The 18,138-nt window shown below is 46.2% G+C and overlaps 1 protein-coding gene across 2 annotated transcripts in view; it reads left to right on the plus strand.

Annotated features, from left to right (window-relative positions):
- Positions 1–18,138, plus strand: part of EBNA1BP2 (EBNA1 binding protein 2) — a 161,647-nt gene that overhangs the window by 88,207 nt on the left and 55,302 nt on the right. For both annotated transcript variants that reach the window (XM_078672394.1, XM_078672399.1), the window contains exons 4-8: positions 5,088–5,242; positions 8,685–8,808; positions 9,064–9,153; positions 11,839–11,914; positions 13,340–13,433. In XM_078672394.1, the coding sequence (XP_078528520.1) occupies positions 5,088–5,242; positions 8,685–8,808; positions 9,064–9,153; positions 11,839–11,914; positions 13,340–13,433 (539 nt within the window). The remainder of the gene's footprint in view (positions 1–5,087; positions 5,243–8,684; positions 8,809–9,063; positions 9,154–11,838; positions 11,915–13,339; positions 13,434–18,138) is intronic.

Consider the following 18,138-nt stretch of genomic DNA (forward strand, 5'->3'; position numbering starts at 1 on the left):
CAACCCGAAGACCACCCTCAGAGGCACCCTGATCTACCGACCCCCGGGACCGCGCACACGATTCAGCGAGGACATCGCCGACTTCGTCAGCCCGCACGCTCTCCCCTCCGCCGACTACATCCTCCTGGGGGACCTCAACTTCCACCTGGAGAACAACAACGACCGCAACACCATCACCCTGCTCGACAACCTCGACAACCTCGGACTCAAGCAACTGGTGACCACCCCCACCCACCTCGCCGGACACACACTCGACGCCGTCTTCTCATCCAGCAAAGACGTCACCTTCAGCCACGCAACAGGACTCCACTGGACGGACCACAGCTGCGTCCACTTCACCTTCAGAAGAACGACGATCCACCACCTCCAGCAACAGGTTGCTCGAAGAAGCTGGAACAAGATCACAGCCGACCAGCTCACCGCCTCCCTGAGCCAGCACCCTCCCGCCAACTCAGCGAACCCCAGCCAGGCCGCCGACAACCTCACGAAGTGGATCAGCAACTGCGCGGACGAACTCGCCCCTCTAAGGACCCCGCCCAGCAGATCCTGCAGCAGAAAAACACCATGGTTCACCGACGAACTCAAGAGCTCCAAGAAGAACTGTCGAGCCCTCGAGAAAGCCTGGAGAAGGGAACCAACGACGGACAACATGACTACCCTCAAGCTCGCCACCCGGAAACACCACCAACTGATCCGCGCCACCAAGAAAAATGCATACAAGGACCGGCTGGACAACAACGCACACAACTGCAAGGAACTCTTCAACATCGTGAAAGAGCTCTCCAACCCCAACGCCGGAAACAACGACATCACACCGTCGCAAGACCTCTGCAACTCCCTCGCGTCCTACTTCCACAACAAGATCACGGACATACACAACAGCTTCAACAACCAACCAACGCAAGCCACAACCGCAACGACGCCACCATCCACCACCCTCCGCACCTGGACCCCGATCAGCACCGAAGACACCATCCGCACCATGAACTCCATCCATTCCGGATCTCCGACTGACCCCTGCCCTCACCACGTCTTCAACAAGGCCGACGCTGTCCTCGCACCCCACCTGCGGGACATCATCAACACCTCCTTCGACTCCGCCACCTTCCCTGAGAGCTGGAAGCACGCCGAACTCAGCGCTCTCCTCAAGAAACCCACAGCAGACCCCACCGACCTCAAGAACTACCGTCCCATCTCGCTCCTCCCGTTCCCGGCCAAAGTCATCGAGAAGACCGTCAACAAACAGCTGGCCGCCTTCCTCGAGACGAATGGATCCCTCGACCCCTCACAGTCCGGCTTCCGAGCGAACCACAGCACCGAGACCGCCCTCATCGCCGCCACCGACGACCTTCGAACTCTGATGGACAACGGAGAAACAGCGGCCCTCATCCTCCTGGACCTCTCCGCGGCTTTCGACACTGTCTGCCACCGCACCCTAGTACAGCGCCTCAGCAACATCGGAATCCAGGAGAAGGCACTGGAATGGATCACCTCCTTCCTCGACGGAAGAACACAAAGAGTCCGCCTACCACCGTACAAGTCAGAGGCCACCAAAGTCATCTGCGGCGTACCCCAAGGATCCTCGCTGAGCCCAACCCTCTTCAACGTCTACATGAGCCCCCTCGCGGCCATCGCACGCCAACACAACCTGAACATCATCTCCTACGCCGACGACACCCAGCTGATCCTCTCCCTGACCAACGACCCCGCCACCGCCAGAGCCAACCTGCACGAAGGGATGAGAGACGTAGCCGAATGGATGACGACCAGCCGCCTGAAACTGAACTCAGACAAGACGGAGGTCCTCATCCTGGGCTCCACGCCCTCCGCCTGGGACGACTCCTGGTGGCCCCCCGCCCTGGGCACCGCACCCAAACCGACGGACCACGCACGCAACCTGGGCTTCATCCTGGACTCCTCCCTCTCCATGACCAGACAAGTCAACGCCGTCTCCTCGTCATGCTTCAACATCCTGCGCATGCTACGTAAGATCTTCCGGTGGATCCCCACCGAGACGAGGAAGACGGTCACCCAAGCCCTCGTCACCAGCCGACTGGACTACGGCAACGCCCTCTACGCCGGAACCACTGCCAAACTCCAGAAGAGACTCCAGCGGATCCAGAACGCCTCGGCGAGACTCATCCTCGACATCCCCCGACGCAGCCACATCTCCGGACACCTGAGAGATCTGCACTGGCTCCCGGTCAACAAGAGAATCACCTTCCGGCTCCTCACCCACGCGCACAAAGCCCTACACGACCAAGGCCCGAGCTACCTCAACAACCGGATCAACTTCTACACTCCCAAGCGCCTCCTCAGATCAACCAACCACGCCCTCGCCGCCGTCCCCCGCATCCGAAGAGCGACAACAGGAGGAAGATCCTTTTCCTACCTGGCCGCCAAGACCTGGAACTCACTTCCGACCAATCTGCGCCTGACCCAAGACCACCTCTCCTTCAGGAAGAAGCTCAAGACCTGGCTGTTCGAGCAGTAGCGGCACCCCCCCCCCTCCCAGCGCCTTGAGACCCTACGGGTGAGTAGTGCGCTCTACAAATGACCTGATTGATTGATTGATTGATTCCAAGTGTCATCTTCAGGCGGAGCTTGAACAACTGACAAATTATCAAATAATTGTTGACCTGCATCTCCAAGATGATTGAATAAAATAGCTCTTTTTCTTGAGGCAGGATACTCCAAAGCGTCTATAGCTTCCAAATAATTTGTGAATACTCTTAACCACTTGTGCCATGGTGTTGGAGGTTTTCCAGGCACTATTAAAAATGATGGAGGTGCCACAATTCCAGTGTTGTTATTATTAGAAGTTGCCATTATGAAAGTAAAATTACAATAACAATATTAAAAATTTATATTTTTTCTTACTTGTTTGAAAATGGTGTTCACCAATACCGAATTCTGTTTTGTATGTTGTTTTGTAATTTTAATTGAGCAAGTTCGTGTAAATCCGATGAAATCACTCGTTTCCTTATGTTAATGAGTGAATCACGTTGTGACACAGCGAGCGCGATCCTAAAAAACAATGCGCGTTGCCTTGGAGCGCGTTCAGTTGTGACGTGCTATTAAACAACGTGCTGCGCGAGTACAGGCAGCGCATGTGACGTGCTGCGCTATTCCAGGAAGCGCGTGTGCACGCTGCAAGTCGGCTTTGTTCGCGAGAATGGAATTCTGCTCGCGTTTGAATTAACGTTGAAGCAGAGCGATGTCTATGACGAGGTAAAATATCAAAACTTTATAAAAAAAACTCACAGTTTTTGTTGTAATTGTTCCAGAAGTTGAAGCGGTAGCAGAAAATGTTCAATTGGGCTCACTTCAAAGGGAACAAACGCTGTCAATCGGCTCTGGTTTTGAATCTGCAAATAAGAGTTTTTCCGATTTGCTCATGTCGGTGGGTTTGTTATCTACAAGCTCCAAATCGTCGCCAATAAATGTAGTATGCTTGTTAGATAAATGAAATGAAGAAAATCCAAGTTGTGATCTTCAATATAGGTTTAATCCTTAGTAAGTAAAACCCACGACCAGCAAGGATGAGTAACCGCCTTGTAATGGTCATGACATAGGACATTACACATTCTGAGAACCTTCAAAGTAGAATACATATCTAACATTCCTTAAAGAGGACAAGTGTATTAAAATAACCTACATATTACAAATTCACAATGAAAACGTGGTTTTCTATGATAAGTTCATCAGCTTTTTATTTGAAACATTCAAGTATGCCGTGATTCATTTGTAAATTAACGTGAGTGTTACTTTGGGGTGTTAACATGGCGTGTTATTGATATACGATATGCTTAACTTTAAAGCTCTCATAATGAATAGGTAGCGCAGACCTACAATTTGCTGTTAATGACTTAGGAGTTCGATGGGAGCACACATGACCCTGATTATTAGAGAACATGGTTTACGAGCATTTTGGCAGACGAATGTTTTACTGTGCATTTCGCTTTTTATGTGTCAAATGTATTTCACATTGAGACAGTATGCAGAGTGACTAATCTGGTCCTGTTTTGTTTTCATTTAACAGACCCCTGACGAAGGGTCATGTATTTCCGACCCGAAATGCATTGGGTGTTGTAAAAAAATGGCGCATTACTCATATTGATGTCAGTGGCATAAGAATTTGATTATGTTGCTAAACACGAAGAAAATTGTATAAATTTACAAATGAATCACGGCATACTTGAATGTTTCAAATAAAAAGCTGATGAACTTATCATAGAAAACCACGTTTTCATTGTGAATTGGGAACCCGTCTGGAGTCTAGCGAGTCTAAACTCAACAATTGTTACTGTTCATAAGGCACGCTCATGACTGTGTGCGACGACGTGGGCGACCAAAAGTAACTTTATTAATTCACACTTTATAGGAGTGCTCAGGATACCATTCTTTTTTAGTATTACTTCTACAAGCATTGCCACACTATATGAACAAGAATAGGGAAAAGGGAGGCCAAGAAAATGAGCTAGAGAGGACAAGCTAGAACTAGCTTAGAGCAGAGGCAGCGAGGCCAGGTTCAATGCACCAACACATCTATCCAGGGATCTGTTGGATGCCACGGTCACAGGGTCAGATCCCAGTATGTCCTCTCAGTCGATTGATCTTCGAATGTCAGTAAAATGAGTTGCATCGAATAGGGTAAAATAAACACCTGTGATCCGTCAACAGCACCCGGAGAAGCTCCTCAAGGATTCTGCTCTACAAACTTCCCTTCTATGTTAAGGGTGTTTGCAAAATGAGAAGCTAGGAAAGGTCACTGATGGACTGGGGAGGTGTGGTTTGTCATAGAAAAGAATAGTTTTGTAAAGAGGTGGTATGTTGAAAACCATTTTGTTTCAAACCCTGGACGAGGTCACGACAACTGAATCTGACGGTAATCAAGTGGTAAAATTATCTTTATTATTCAGTAACTTCAATGTTTCCTCTTTTATTAGTGTCTTCCTAATCCCACAGTTTGTTGATCACATGTTTTTCCTTCTTTGCTTGGTCACTATTTGCCACTTTGGTTGTCCTTGTGTAAGGTGTGTCTGAAGGATGTTACATGAGATAATGTTGCAAGTTCTTTATTGCAGGATGGCTTGAAGCAATGTCTTGCTGACTTCCTGAAGGACTTGGCCTGGGTTGAGCGTCTTGATATAACAACTGGTTTGGCTCCAGATGTGGCTGGTCTCACAACAGAGAAATCCGGTGTTGACCCAGATGACGACTTCCAGCGAGAGATGAGCTTGTGAGTAGGTGGTTTGCAGAGAGATGGAGGAAGTTGGGGGTATTGGTGGGTAGAATGGAGGTTATGGAATGTGTCAGTTCAATAAAGGTATCCTCTACCCCAGAAAATGTGGCCCAGACATGGTTTGGTAAAGAGCACATCATTCTGCTTTTTTGGCAAGTTGCTCCTAGACTGATATCTACTGCCCTATGGAAGTAGGGCCCTGTCCCTCTGCTGAGCACAGTCTGTATTCTAGGATTTTGGTGTAATTTTGAGCTTTTATTATTATTATTTTCTTTTCAAATTTCTGCTGTGGTTGCATCATGTTCTTTTCACGTCTGCTGTGTAAGAAAAGTTGTGCCTTTCCCGTCTGACAAGTGTCTTGTTATCCCTACTATCACAGGATTACTTTTGGATTATTCAAATTTGTTTCTTTTTGGGTCTCCCTTAAATTCTTGATTTCTCATCCAAGTCATCTGATTTCGGCTGCCAGACTTGTGATGGGTTAACCTGTATTTAGCCATGTTAAATCACCTACTAGCATCCTTCCCGTTAAAGACAAAATAACTTTTCAGATCCTAAGCAAATTTTCTTTCATGGTCGCTCTCTCATGTCTGTTATTCGGAGATGCTCCAGTTGTTCATTTTCATACTTTCTCTCTGGATGTCTTCTCTTCTTCAACTGAATACCCCCCAATACAAAAAGATAAAAATCATGTCAAACTTCCTTCTTTTGACATTGACACGGTCTTGTTCCCGTTCTTTTACTATTACTAATCTTTGGAAATCTTGCTCTTTGTCGCTGCCTTCTAAATTAATGTTTGGGTGTGGGCTGCTTAGTCGCACTCCATTACCATAAAAACTTTGAAGGTGTATATACACTGAACAGGTGAGCGTTGGCCACTTTCTTTGATATGGCGTGTCTTTAATAACTTGGCCGGCGTGGTTGTAGGTGAAGTCATGAGCTTAGGGTGATTTTTTTCAAAGGCATTTTAGGATGGCCTGGCAGCATGTTATTCCATTGTGTGTGATCCTTTCCGATGACAAGTATTTTCATGTAGTTTTAGTTCAGCTGCATACAGTGAGTGTGCAGTGTACAGGGTTTACCGCATGTGATCGTTTTGAACAAGGTGCAGGCAGGTTTGTGGTCTGAAGGGTGTGCACCTGGGTCTGCAGTGAAGAGGGCGGGTAAGGGGTGCGTACTGTTAAAGGTGCACAACTCTTGAATGCAGTGTGAAGGGAGCCCTGGTGGGTGATCTCTGTGGATATCCAGTGTGGATGCTACTGCTGTGAGCACGAAGGATGCACAGATGGAGTGTGCACTGTGATTGGAGGTCAGGGAGATAAGCATTGTGTAGTTTCAAGATGGGAGTTTGCAGTGTCATGTGGTGTAGGTGGGTGTTTTGTGTAAAGGCTACAAATGCTAGTAGATTATTTTCTTCACAATTACTCCTGTTCATCCTGGGCCAAGTGGATATCTCTTGCCTTTCTCGTAATCCACTCCCGGAAGTGTCTCAGGCACGCACTTGCCCATTATTGTACGTATCCCTGTTACACACCTCTGTTGCTTTGTAGGTGGTTCATGCCACATAAATCTCTTGCATACAAGGGTGAGTGGGTGTAGTGTGCATGATGACTTGCACATTTGCATTGTATTTAGGGTGAAGTGCCCACACTCGAGTCAGTCCCTCTGCCTGTGTTTTGCAGATATTGCCAGTTTAGATGTGCAGTTTGAATGGTGGCACAGGTAGATGTGCCCACGCCTGAGTGAGTCCCTATACCTGTGTTTTACAGATATTGGCAGTTTAGATGTGCAGTTTGAATGGTGGCACAGGTAGATGTGCCCACGCCTGAGTGAGTCCCTCTGCCTGTGTTTTGCAGATATTGCCAGTTTAGATGTGCAGTTTGAATGGTGGCACAGGTAGATGTGCCCACGCCTGAGTGAGTCCCTTTACCTGTGTTTTACAGATATTGACAGTTTAGATGTGCAGTTTGAATGGTGGCACAGGTAGATGTGCCCACGCCTGAGTGAGTCCCTATACCTGTGTTTTACAGATATTGGCAGTTTAGATGTGCAGTTTGAATGGTGGCACAGGTAGATGTGCCCACGCCTGAGTGAGTCCCTCTGCCTGTGTTTTGCAGATATTGCCAGTTTAGATGTGCAGTTTGAATGGTGGCACAGGTAGATGTGCCCACGCCTGAGTGAGTCCCTTTACCTGTGTTTTACAGATATTGACAGTTTAGATGTGCAGTTTGAATGGTGGCACAGGTAGATGTGCCCACGCCTGAGTGAGTCCCTTTACCTGTGTTTTACAGATATTGCCAGTTTAGATGTGCAGTTTGAATGGTGGCACAGGTAGATGTGCCCACGCCTGAGTGAGTCCCTTTACCTGTGTTTTACAGATATTGCCAGTTTAGATGTGCAGTTTGAATGGTGGCACAGGTAGATGTGCCCACGCCTGAGTGAGTCCCTTTACCTGTGTTTTACAGATATTGCCAGTTTAGATGTGCAGTTTGAATGGTGGCACAGGTAGATGTGCCCACGCCTGAGTGAGTCCCTTTACCTGTGTTTTACAGATATTGCCAGTTTAGATGTGCAGTTTGAATGGTGGCACAGGTAGATGTGCCCACGCCTGAGTGAGTCCCTTTACCTGTGTTTTACAGATATTGCCAGTTTAGATGTGCAGTTTGAATGGTGGCACAGGTAGATGTGCCCACGCCTGAGTGAGTCCCTTTACCTGTGTTTTACAGATATTGCCAGTTTAGATGTGCAGTTTGAATGGTGGCACAGGTAGATGTGCCCACGCCTGAGTGAGTCCCTTTACCTGTGTTTTACAGATATTGACAGTTTAGATGTGCAGTTTGAATGGTGGCACAGGTAGATGTGCCCACGCCTGAGTGAGTCCCTTTACCTGTGTTTTACAGATATTGCCAGTTTAGATGTGCAGTTTGAATGGTGGCACAGGTAGATGTGCCCACGCCTGAGTGAGTCCCTTTACCTGTGTTTTACAGATATTGCCAGTTTAGATGTGCAGTTTGAATGGTGGCACAGGTAGATGTGCCCACGCCTGAGTGAGTCCCTTTACCTGTGTTTTACAGATATTGCCAGTTTAGATGTGCAGTTTGAATGGTGGCACAGGTAGATGTGCCCACGCCTGAGTGAGTCCCTTTACCTGTGTTTTACAGATATTGCCAGTTTAGATGTGCAGTTTGAATGGTGGCACAGGTAGATGTGCCCACGCCTGAGTGAGTCCCTTTACCTGTGTTTTACAGATATTGACAGTTTAGATGTGCAGTTTGAATGGTGGCACAGGTAGATGTGCCCACGCCTGAGTGAGTCCCTTTACCTGTGTTTTACAGATATTGCCAGTTTAGATGTGCAGTTTGAATGGTGGCACAGGTAGATGTGACCTGACATGCACACAGGTTGCTGTACGTCTCAATTATGACCATCTCTTCTCCAGTTATCGACAGGCCCAGGCTGCTGTTCTAGAGGCTCTGCCTCGTTTGAAGCAACATGGAATCCTCACTCGCAGACCGGGCGATTACTTTGCAGAGATGGCAAAAACTGACCAGCACATGCAGAAGGTGAGCATGGGGACTTAAAGAAACTAGTGTGTGGCACTTTGTTAGGGGAACAGCCACAGAAGGCTGCTGGAATGTGTGCAGTCCTTTTTACTGAAAGCATTTTGAATCCCCAGTGTTTCATGGTACAATTTCAAAGCTCATGTGCCATGGGTGAATACTCGTTCTAGTAACTTCTTGTTACAGATAACTTCCCCCTTGGCTCTTCAGTCATCAGTGCTCATTTTCCATATCTGATATGGTTTGCATAATTCACAGATCCGGAAGAAACTTCAAGAGAAGCAGGCCTCTATGGAGAGATCTGAAAAAGCCAAACAGCTGCGAGCTCTCAGAAAATATGGCAAAAAGGTAAGAACTGCTTTTCGGGGAATTATCAACTTCTAGAATGAGGTTAGAAGATCATACCAGTGGAGGGGGTGCTTTTGGACTTTGCTGTGGTGGGAGGTGCCTCTTAAACCAATCCCACCCCGCTCTCCACAAATAAACCCTACCTCAAGGATGGGGGCATTTGTCAGGTAGCTGATTGCTTTATTCCCTATATAATATTTTGATAGCTGTGTAATGCGGTCCTATTTTGATATCTTTGTTCCCTATAATGTCTTGAATCACTAAGGCCGAAGGTACAGTGGTTTGTGAATGGCACCAAAATTTAGAGATGGCAATATATAAACATATTTACATGTTAACCTTTAAGTATTTTTAAAAAAAAATAAACCTGGTTAATTTTGCAACCATTTAGCTTGAAAATGTTTTTTTCCTAACAGAAATGCTTATTGAAAACAGAATGCAAAACACTGATCTATATTTTGTGCTGGTTTGACGAAAAAAGATGAGAAACATGCACACTTATTTAGGTAGGAATGTGGAGTTTTAAAGAAAAAATCTTTTGGGTCAAAAACACATTCTGTCTGTACAAATCACAGCCCATTGAAGCTATTTTCTGCAAAGTGCAGCAACACTGATCAGAGCTAGTGTTCAAGTTTTGTTTACCTTTCATGAATGTACAGTTAGGTAAACAGTGGGCAATGGTATGTTGAGAGTTTACACCTGTTATTCTGATGAACCCATGTTTCACAGGGACCATAACATATTCTCCATATGTCATAGTTACCTGTAAAACATGGATTATACCACTGCATTTTGTGCAATACAGTCACTAAAATATGTAAAATATAGCTTATACATAATAGTGTAATATATGGTGGATACACAATGGGTAACTGTTAGACCTGGCATCTTTGGCGTGATTTCCCCTGTCTTTTTACTTCTGACCTCCTGTTTTTGAATGCTGCATTTAGTTGTTGCTGGTTTTAGGACTCTGGGCACTTTACCACTGCCGACCAGTGCTTAAGTGCAAGTGCTCCCTGTGTAAATGGTATTGGCGATTGGTTTATATATGATAAACATATTTGATTTCCTAGCAAGTCCCTAGTAAAGTGTACCATGTTTGCACCAGGGCCTGTAAATCAAATGCTAATAGTGGGCCTGTAGCACTGATAGTGCCACCTACATGAGTAGCCCTACAAACCTGTCTCAGACCGACCACGGCAGTGTCTGTGTGCCATTTTAAATTGCCATGTTGACCTGGCAAGTGCACCAACTTGCCCGGTCCAAACCTTCCCTTTTATTACATTTGAGTTACCCCTAAGACAGGCCCAAGGCAGCCCATTGGGCAGGTTGCAGTGTATGTAAAAGGTAGGACATGTACTGGTGTGCTTTACATGTCCTAATAGTGAAATACTGCTAATTCGTTTTACACTATTGTAATAACTATCTATCCCATAGGGTAACATGGGGATTAGGTTGAAAAATCTTTTAAGCGTAATTTCCCATTGGGATAGATTTGGAGTTTGGGGTATTTGAACTCAGTATTTAAAAATACATCTTTTGGTAAAGTTGGTTTTTAAATTGCAGGTCTGAAAATACCCCTTTAGAAAGTGGACATTTTCTTGCTTAACCATCTGTGCCTCTGTCTGTCTACAATCCAGGTCTTGGTGAGGATAGCAGTTGTGCTCTTGTGCATTCACTCTTGACAGTCACACAAAGCTCAGGTGTGCCCTGCCTTTCCTGATGGACCATCACCAGCCTGAAGGGCCTTCCTTAGCTAGATGGGTGGGAGGAGATGTTCCTGACACCTGAACAGGGCTGTGCCTGCCCTCACTCAAAACTGTCTCCACCGCCCTTTATTAAGTCTGGAGCCAGGTCAGGGAAAGGCAGTGTCATGTGTACTACAAATTCCCAGGAGACTACTTTCAGGTAGCGGAAGAGCTACCAGTAGCTCACGAGCTACTCATTGGAGAAGACTGCTCTACTGCATTTCAATCCTGATGGCTATGACAGTAGGAAAGCCCTGTTGAGGAGACTGGAAGTTCTTGTTATGATGAGGAAACCCATATTTCACTGGGATTCTAAAATATTTTCCACATTTAACTGATCTCTGTAAAATGTGGATTTTATGGCTCTGCATTCTGTTCATTAAAAGCGCCCAAACATATAATGCTAATTAAAATACATGTTGCCCTATTAACAAGTTGTTTAAAGCGGGTGTACTAATTAATAGATACCCTTTTATTACTACACTTCAAAGGTCAACTTCCATGTTATTGCCACTGAACAGCGTAAGTGACATGCAAAATAGTACCTATTAAACAAAGCATGTACTATTTTGCCTGTCTGTTCCATGCCCCCACCACCCTGTATACTCATCGCCTTTTCCCCTTTTTATCATGTTGTTCTTTAAAATAAACATTTGCCTTTTCCACTGAAGGTATCTCGTCATTTTAACTTTTGTATAAACCAAAGTTTGTTGGGCTGACATTCTTCATTTTAGAATTTCAGCAGAATAATGTATTATCCTGGCTGTAAAGCATCCAGACGTGGCTGGATAGCCAATGTCTGTGTAGAAGAGGCCTTGGAGCATAGGTGTTACTGTTCTCTATATGTTACACACTGCTTGGGCTGAGGGCTGGAGATTGCACACTTGGGGTATCCATAGGATGAGCCCTGGTTAAATCGTGCTTTCTTCATCTGTAGGTGCAGACTGAGGTTCTCCAGAAGCGACAGAAGGAGAAGTCTACGATGATGGACTCCATTAAGAAATATCAGAGAGGTACTGTCAAGGAAATATGTTTAAAGCAGAGAATGGTGAGGGGTTGTTGTTGTCAGTGTTGCATTGATTCCAGGTACTTGGTCGTCAAAGTTTTGTAACTGTGGCAAGTGCTAAATGACTGTGATTTACTGCTCCTTAGTTGTGATATGATACTGTTATGATTGTAATGTCTTCCAGGTGCTCTCTGGTGTACTTCTCTATGAATGTAATTTCTTCCAGGTGCAGAGCTTTCTCCTGTGTTCTCCTGTGAGTGTGGTGTTAAGTGATTTCTGGTGTGGTGCTGTGAGTGTACTGTCAGTGTTGCATACCGAGAGATTCTGTGATTTGCTGCTCTGTGGTTGTGATGTAAGCCAAGTCCTGTGTGGTGTTGGATGGACTGCTCTCCTGTTGTAGTGTGCTGGGTGCTAAGCTTTCTCTGGTGTGGTGTGATTTTAGCGTTGGGTGATTTCTGGTGTGGTGGTGTACTATTAGTGTTGCGTACTGAGAAATTCTTTGATTTGCTGCTCTGTGGTTGTGATGTAAGCCACATGATGTGTGGTGTTGATGTGCTGTGTGAGTATAGGGTTGGTTACGGTGACACGTGATTTCTGACATGCTGCTGTGTGTGTAGTGTTGGTTGCAGTGACAGGTGATTTCTGCTACTGTGTGTGTAGTGTTAGTGTTGCATACTGAGAGATTCTGTGATTTGCTGCGCTGTGGTTGTGATGTCTGCCAAGTGTTGTGTGGCGTTGGATGTGCTGCTTTGAGTGTAGTGTTGGTTATGGTGACAGGTGATTTCTGATGTGCTGCTGTGAATGTAGTGTTAGTTACAGTGACAGGTGATTTCTGACATGCTACTGTGTGTGTAGTGTTGGTTGCAGTGACAGGTGATTTCTGACATGCTACTGTGTGTGTAGTGTTAGTGTTGCATACTGAGAGATTCTGTGATTTGCTGCGCTGTGGTTGTGAGGTCTGCCAAGTGTTGTGTGGCGTTGGATGTGCTGCTGTGAGTGTAGTGTTGGTTATGGTGACAGGTGATTTCTGATGTGCTGCTGTGAATGTAGTGTTAGTTACAGTGACAGGTGATTTCTGACATGCTACTTTGTGTGTAGTGTTGGTTGCAGTGACAGGTGATTTCTGACATGCTACTGTGTGTGTAGTGTTAGTGTTGCATACTGAGAGATTCTGTGATTTGCTGCGCTGTGGTTGTGAGGTCTGCCAAGTGTTGTGTGGCGTTGGATGTGCTGCTGTGTGTGTAGTGTTGGTTGTGGTGACAGGTGATTTCTGATGTGCTGCTGTGAGTGTAGTGTTGGTGTTGCATGCTGAGAGATTCTGTGATTTGCGACTCTGTGGTTGTGATGCTAGCCAAGTGCTGTGCTGTGTTGGATTGGCTGCTCTCCGGATGTAGTGTGCCAGGTGCTGAGCTTTCTCTGTCCTTCTCTTCAGGTCTCACTGACAGACTGGATTTCCTAGAAGGAGATAAAATGCAGCCGCCCAAGGGAAAGCCAGGCGGAGGTGCTATGCAGCGGGCGAAGAAGGGGTGAGTCTTCGAATGCCGGTTTCCCTAGTGCCAAGTATAGAATGGAAGATGAGCAGATGGGCCTTATTACCTTGAAATGTACAGAAAGTATTTTGTGAAGAGCGGCCCACCTGGTGTTTCAGAGGCTGGCGGTGACAGAAACCCTTTATTTTTATTTTTGTTGATGCATTTTGGGTAGTGTTGAAATCAAACCTGTTGTCTGTTTTACGGTTCCCTGCTTTTTGCACATTGCTCTTGGAAGTGTGTTCTTAAAAGATTTTCAAACTCTAGTTGATTGTTGCATGCAAATTATGCAGTGTAGCCTTAGCACTGGACCTGCTATGGAGAAGAAGTGCAGTGTTGAATTTGTCCTGTGCATCCTGTTGAGATTTCCTCCCAGTTTGGGACTAACCATGTTAGTTGCGGAGTGAGCTGTGGCTTGGCCAATGTGTCACTGTTTGTATACATGTGGGTGTGATGGGCATCCAAAAGGGCTGTTAGCGCTGAAGAAGTATTGAGTTGAGGCTGTCTACTATATTTGATAAAGAAGAAAGGGGAGGCATTGAGGTGCAGCTTTTTTATAGCGCTTACTAACCCAGTGTGGGGCACTGAAGCATTTATCTGCATGGTCAGCAAGCTATGGCATGTGTAGATAGGGGTCACTCCTCCGTAATGGCGGAGGATTATCACCCCACTCATCAGAGTCCGTCAAAGAAAAACAAAATGATAATGAAACAATATCATTTTATTTTTCTATGACTGGCTCTGGCGAGGGCTTGCAGGTTGTGGGCACTTATAAGTACGCATGTAAGTTTGGCCGGCCATCCTAGGCATAGACAACAGACATACGCACTTCTATATCTCCAACCCAGCTGTGTTCACAGCTGGGTTGGAGAAAAGCTGCAGGCTACAAGGCAGTGTCTGAGGTGCCGAGCAGGCCGCTCAGACCAATCCTGGGGCTGCTCTCATAGCATGAGGGCAGCGTCTGGATTGGCTGGTCAACCTCTGCCTTCACAGTCTGCTGGGAGAGCACCAAGGACGCCTACGGAAACAGCAGTGAAAGGTACAATTGTTTACATTTATTTTTCCTGTCCTTCCACCCACCACCCCCACCTTTGTGTTGTGACGGCCGCCACTATCTGTAGGGTGGGTGGTTGGAAACGTTTTCTTGGGTTTGTGATCCAATGTAGTAAGTGTTGCCACATCTTATCTGATGATCTCCAAGGTGTGGTGATGATGGAATGGGACACAGCGCATAGCAGTGTGCTGGTGATTAAGTGTGATACAACCTTAAAGTGAATGAAGATGGCTGTGGGGCGGTCTCGAAATAATACGCAAGTTGCCTGGCCTTTATTAACACATTTTCACGGATCAGATGTAGCTCTCACTACAGAAAAGGTTGTGGACCCCTGGTCTAGTAGTATGCAGCAACTAAGTAGGGCTTCATTCCGTTGTTATAGGTTAGCGCCAAGACTCCTCCGGGCATAAGAGCACTTTACAAAACTCTAAATCTAATTATAGTGTAGCCACAGGATCGAACACAGTCAAAAGAGTAAACTCTTCGTCCTCTGACACTGCCAGGGTATGTATCAGCGCATACACGGAGTAACAGTTCCTGTGATACCTATCATTTCAATTGCTGGATACCATTTACTTTGTGAAATGTGCTCTGCATTTATTGTCTACAGCCGCCTTTTCAGAATGACGGGTAGATTAAAGTTTGGGCGGTGATTTTCAGCTAGCACCGGATTCATTTTATTTTCCTTTGTGTGGCATACTTTCCAGTCTGATAGCATTTTTTATTGGCTTCTTGCTGTGTAAAAGTGCTCATTGCTGCCAATCTGTTGGGAGCTTCTATGAATGCTTGTTCTTGAACCACTTAGTGGAGTAATTAAGTGGGGCTGACAAAGGTAAGTGTGACTGGCCCCCCGCAGTTGTTTAATTGTTCAAAGGAACAGGTGTCAGATGGTGCATTAACTCTTGTGACTCCGACAGGAAAGGCTTTGTTCATTTCTGAATGTGCCGGGAGACTTTCTGGTCCTGTGTCTTAGAGGACAAAAGTGACCCAAGACATCAGATGACTCTAGTAGGTGATATTTTACACCCATGGACAGTGGGCAGGTTCACAACTAATCTGGCCGTGCTCTTTGCTGCTGCTAGTGGAAATAGATTCTACTGATGACATGGACTGGTTTATATTTACCTTTGTGCTCATTTAAAAAAAAAAAATTCGCACAGATTTATAGTTTGTTTCAAGTTTAGATCTTACCAATGCATTTCAATTCACATGGAGGTTTTCTTCGTGGTTACGATTGATGAACATTTTGAGCTCCATTTTTTTAAAACTCAAGATGCTCTGGGTACATTCATACATGGCTGGCGCCACCTCTGTCCCACGGATCTTTCATCTTCTCTCTACACCTACACTTTTCATAAATAGAATAGAAAATAAAAAGCCAAGCCTTGTAATACAACCGTAGGCATATAATGAGGAGAAAAAATCAAAAGGCCCTCAGCATTTGCTGATCTAGCTCCAAAGGCTGTAATTGTAAGGACCTTGTGGCGAAATGGTAGCACGTCTCTACTGGGACAGGTCTCGTATGGAATGCACATTCCCAGCACGTGACAGAAGTTTGAGCATCTTAACTTGGGTGGAGGCGATAAAACGTGGTGATTTTACTGTTAAGTCTTCATCAGTTTCATTGTCATTATTTTTTGGCGCTTCGACTCCACCCTGGTCCTGATGCGGTGCATGATAAATCCCCAAAAATATTAGTGACAGATTTCAGTGGATCATACAGAGCTCATTTTATTTGTTTTTTCATAGAGTGTGGTAAGAGTATGGTGTCATTGGCTTCTAGAAAGGCCCATGTAAAACCAAAGAGGATTGGGACTTGGGCTTTGCCTTAAATTGGGGTGCCATTCTGGATGGATTTTACACAGTTGATTCTGCTTCTGCTCTTGACCAGTAAACCCGCACTTCGTGAGATTGGCTAGATGTGAGCTGATCAGGCAAATAACTTGTTGTGGCTGTTATTTCTTTACCAGGTGTGAATATTTTGGTTTGGGTAAATTAGTGGGTCCGGTTTCAATGTTTTATCTTTTAAAAGGACTAAGGGGAAAGCACTGTGGGTAACTATCTCCGTGTGCTTCGCATCTACACAGTCTTCAACGACTGGCTGGTCAGGACTCCTGCCTCCCGTCTTCCCTCTGGCCCGTTGGGTTCTACCAGTACTGTTCTGTTTCAGCTCCTCTATGAACACGTGGTTAGTCTTCCAACACTCTGCTACAGGTGCTCATCATGGGTTCAGTGTTGAAAAGCTAGTTGGGGGTAGACTTGGAGATTCCCAAGAGGGCTTTGGCACACCAAGCTCATCCCCGTGTTTTATCCAGATCTTCTGTCATATTGTGGCATTAGAGAATTGTGGGGCTCATGGCTTTGTGCAGTCAGATTATGCACGTGCACCTCGTGATTGAATGGACCAGGATTTAGACTGCCTCTTTGGTTTGTGCCCCTTCCCTACCTCCCTCCATCGTCCTAATTGCTGGTTTTGCAGTGGGGTCAGGACAATCCTCTCCCCCATTGTGATTTGCAAGTTGTGGTCCCTCTTTTTCAGGTGCACGATCGGTTCTTTGAAATACGTGCTTCAATCAGTGTGCTCAAGTTAAAGGCAGTGTTTTTGGATCCATAGGTTGTCTTGGCTGTGAGGAAGTGCCTCTTTTTCCATGGTTAGCCCCCCTTTTGCCTGGTTTGATGTGCTTTCAATTGTAGTGCACAGGGTCCCTGCCATTGAGGTCCCCTGTACCAGTGCTTCTTCCCTAAAAACATATCCCCAATTGGTACTTCTGCCCCTGTAAGTCCCTAGTAAGTTGTACCTTGGATACTTAGGGTTTGGGAGCTGAAGAGGGTCCCCTGGGAACCACCTCACTGGGGCTGTGCCCTTGCAACTTGCATGCTCCTGTGAGAGGAAAAACGACAACGTCAACATGGCACCTTACCTGGGTGCCAGGCCAGCTAGCATTGTCTGAAGATATAGGTAAGTCACCCCTCTAACAGGCCCCACAGCCCTAAGGCAGGGTGCACTATACCACAGGTGAAGACATATCTGCATGAGCAGATACGCCCCTGCAATATTAGGGTCCATTCCTTAATATTGTAAGTGCCAATGAAGCCATAGAGAGTACATGGGCTGGAAACTCGACAACTTAAGTTCCACAGTACCACGATGGCTTCAATGAACAAAGGAGTGTTTGATACCATACTACTCCTCTCAATAAATCCACACCGATGCCGGTGTGGGATATATTGTTCCATGTACTCAGAGGACACCTCAGAGGTGCCCCCTGAAAACTTACCAACCCTGGTGTGGTCTCTGTCCGGCTGAAGACAGCCAGCCACCACCAGACCTGCTTCTGGACCACTGAATGGAGAGCCTCTGCTCTTTGGGACCAGAAACAATGCACATCCTGGGCAAAGGTGTCGCACCTCCTCCCCCAGGATGGGCCAGTGCTCAAAAGGCCTGCTGCCTTTGCAATGCGACCCCAGCCACTGCTGCTAGCAGCAGAGATCAGCCCCTGGTTTACACGCCCACTTTGAGCGGTAAAACTGGCTGGGAAACTTAGGAGAATAGGAGGTGCACCCAACTCTGCCAACTCCACCCACTAAGGTGCGGGCAAGGTGAAGCACATCTTTTAGCCCCGGTCATATTGAAGATGAGGACATCTC

This window comes from Lissotriton helveticus, chromosome 1_2, assembly GCF_964261635.1.
Source record: "Lissotriton helveticus chromosome 1_2, aLisHel1.1, whole genome shotgun sequence".
Lineage (NCBI taxonomy): Eukaryota > Metazoa > Chordata > Amphibia > Caudata > Salamandridae > Lissotriton > Lissotriton helveticus.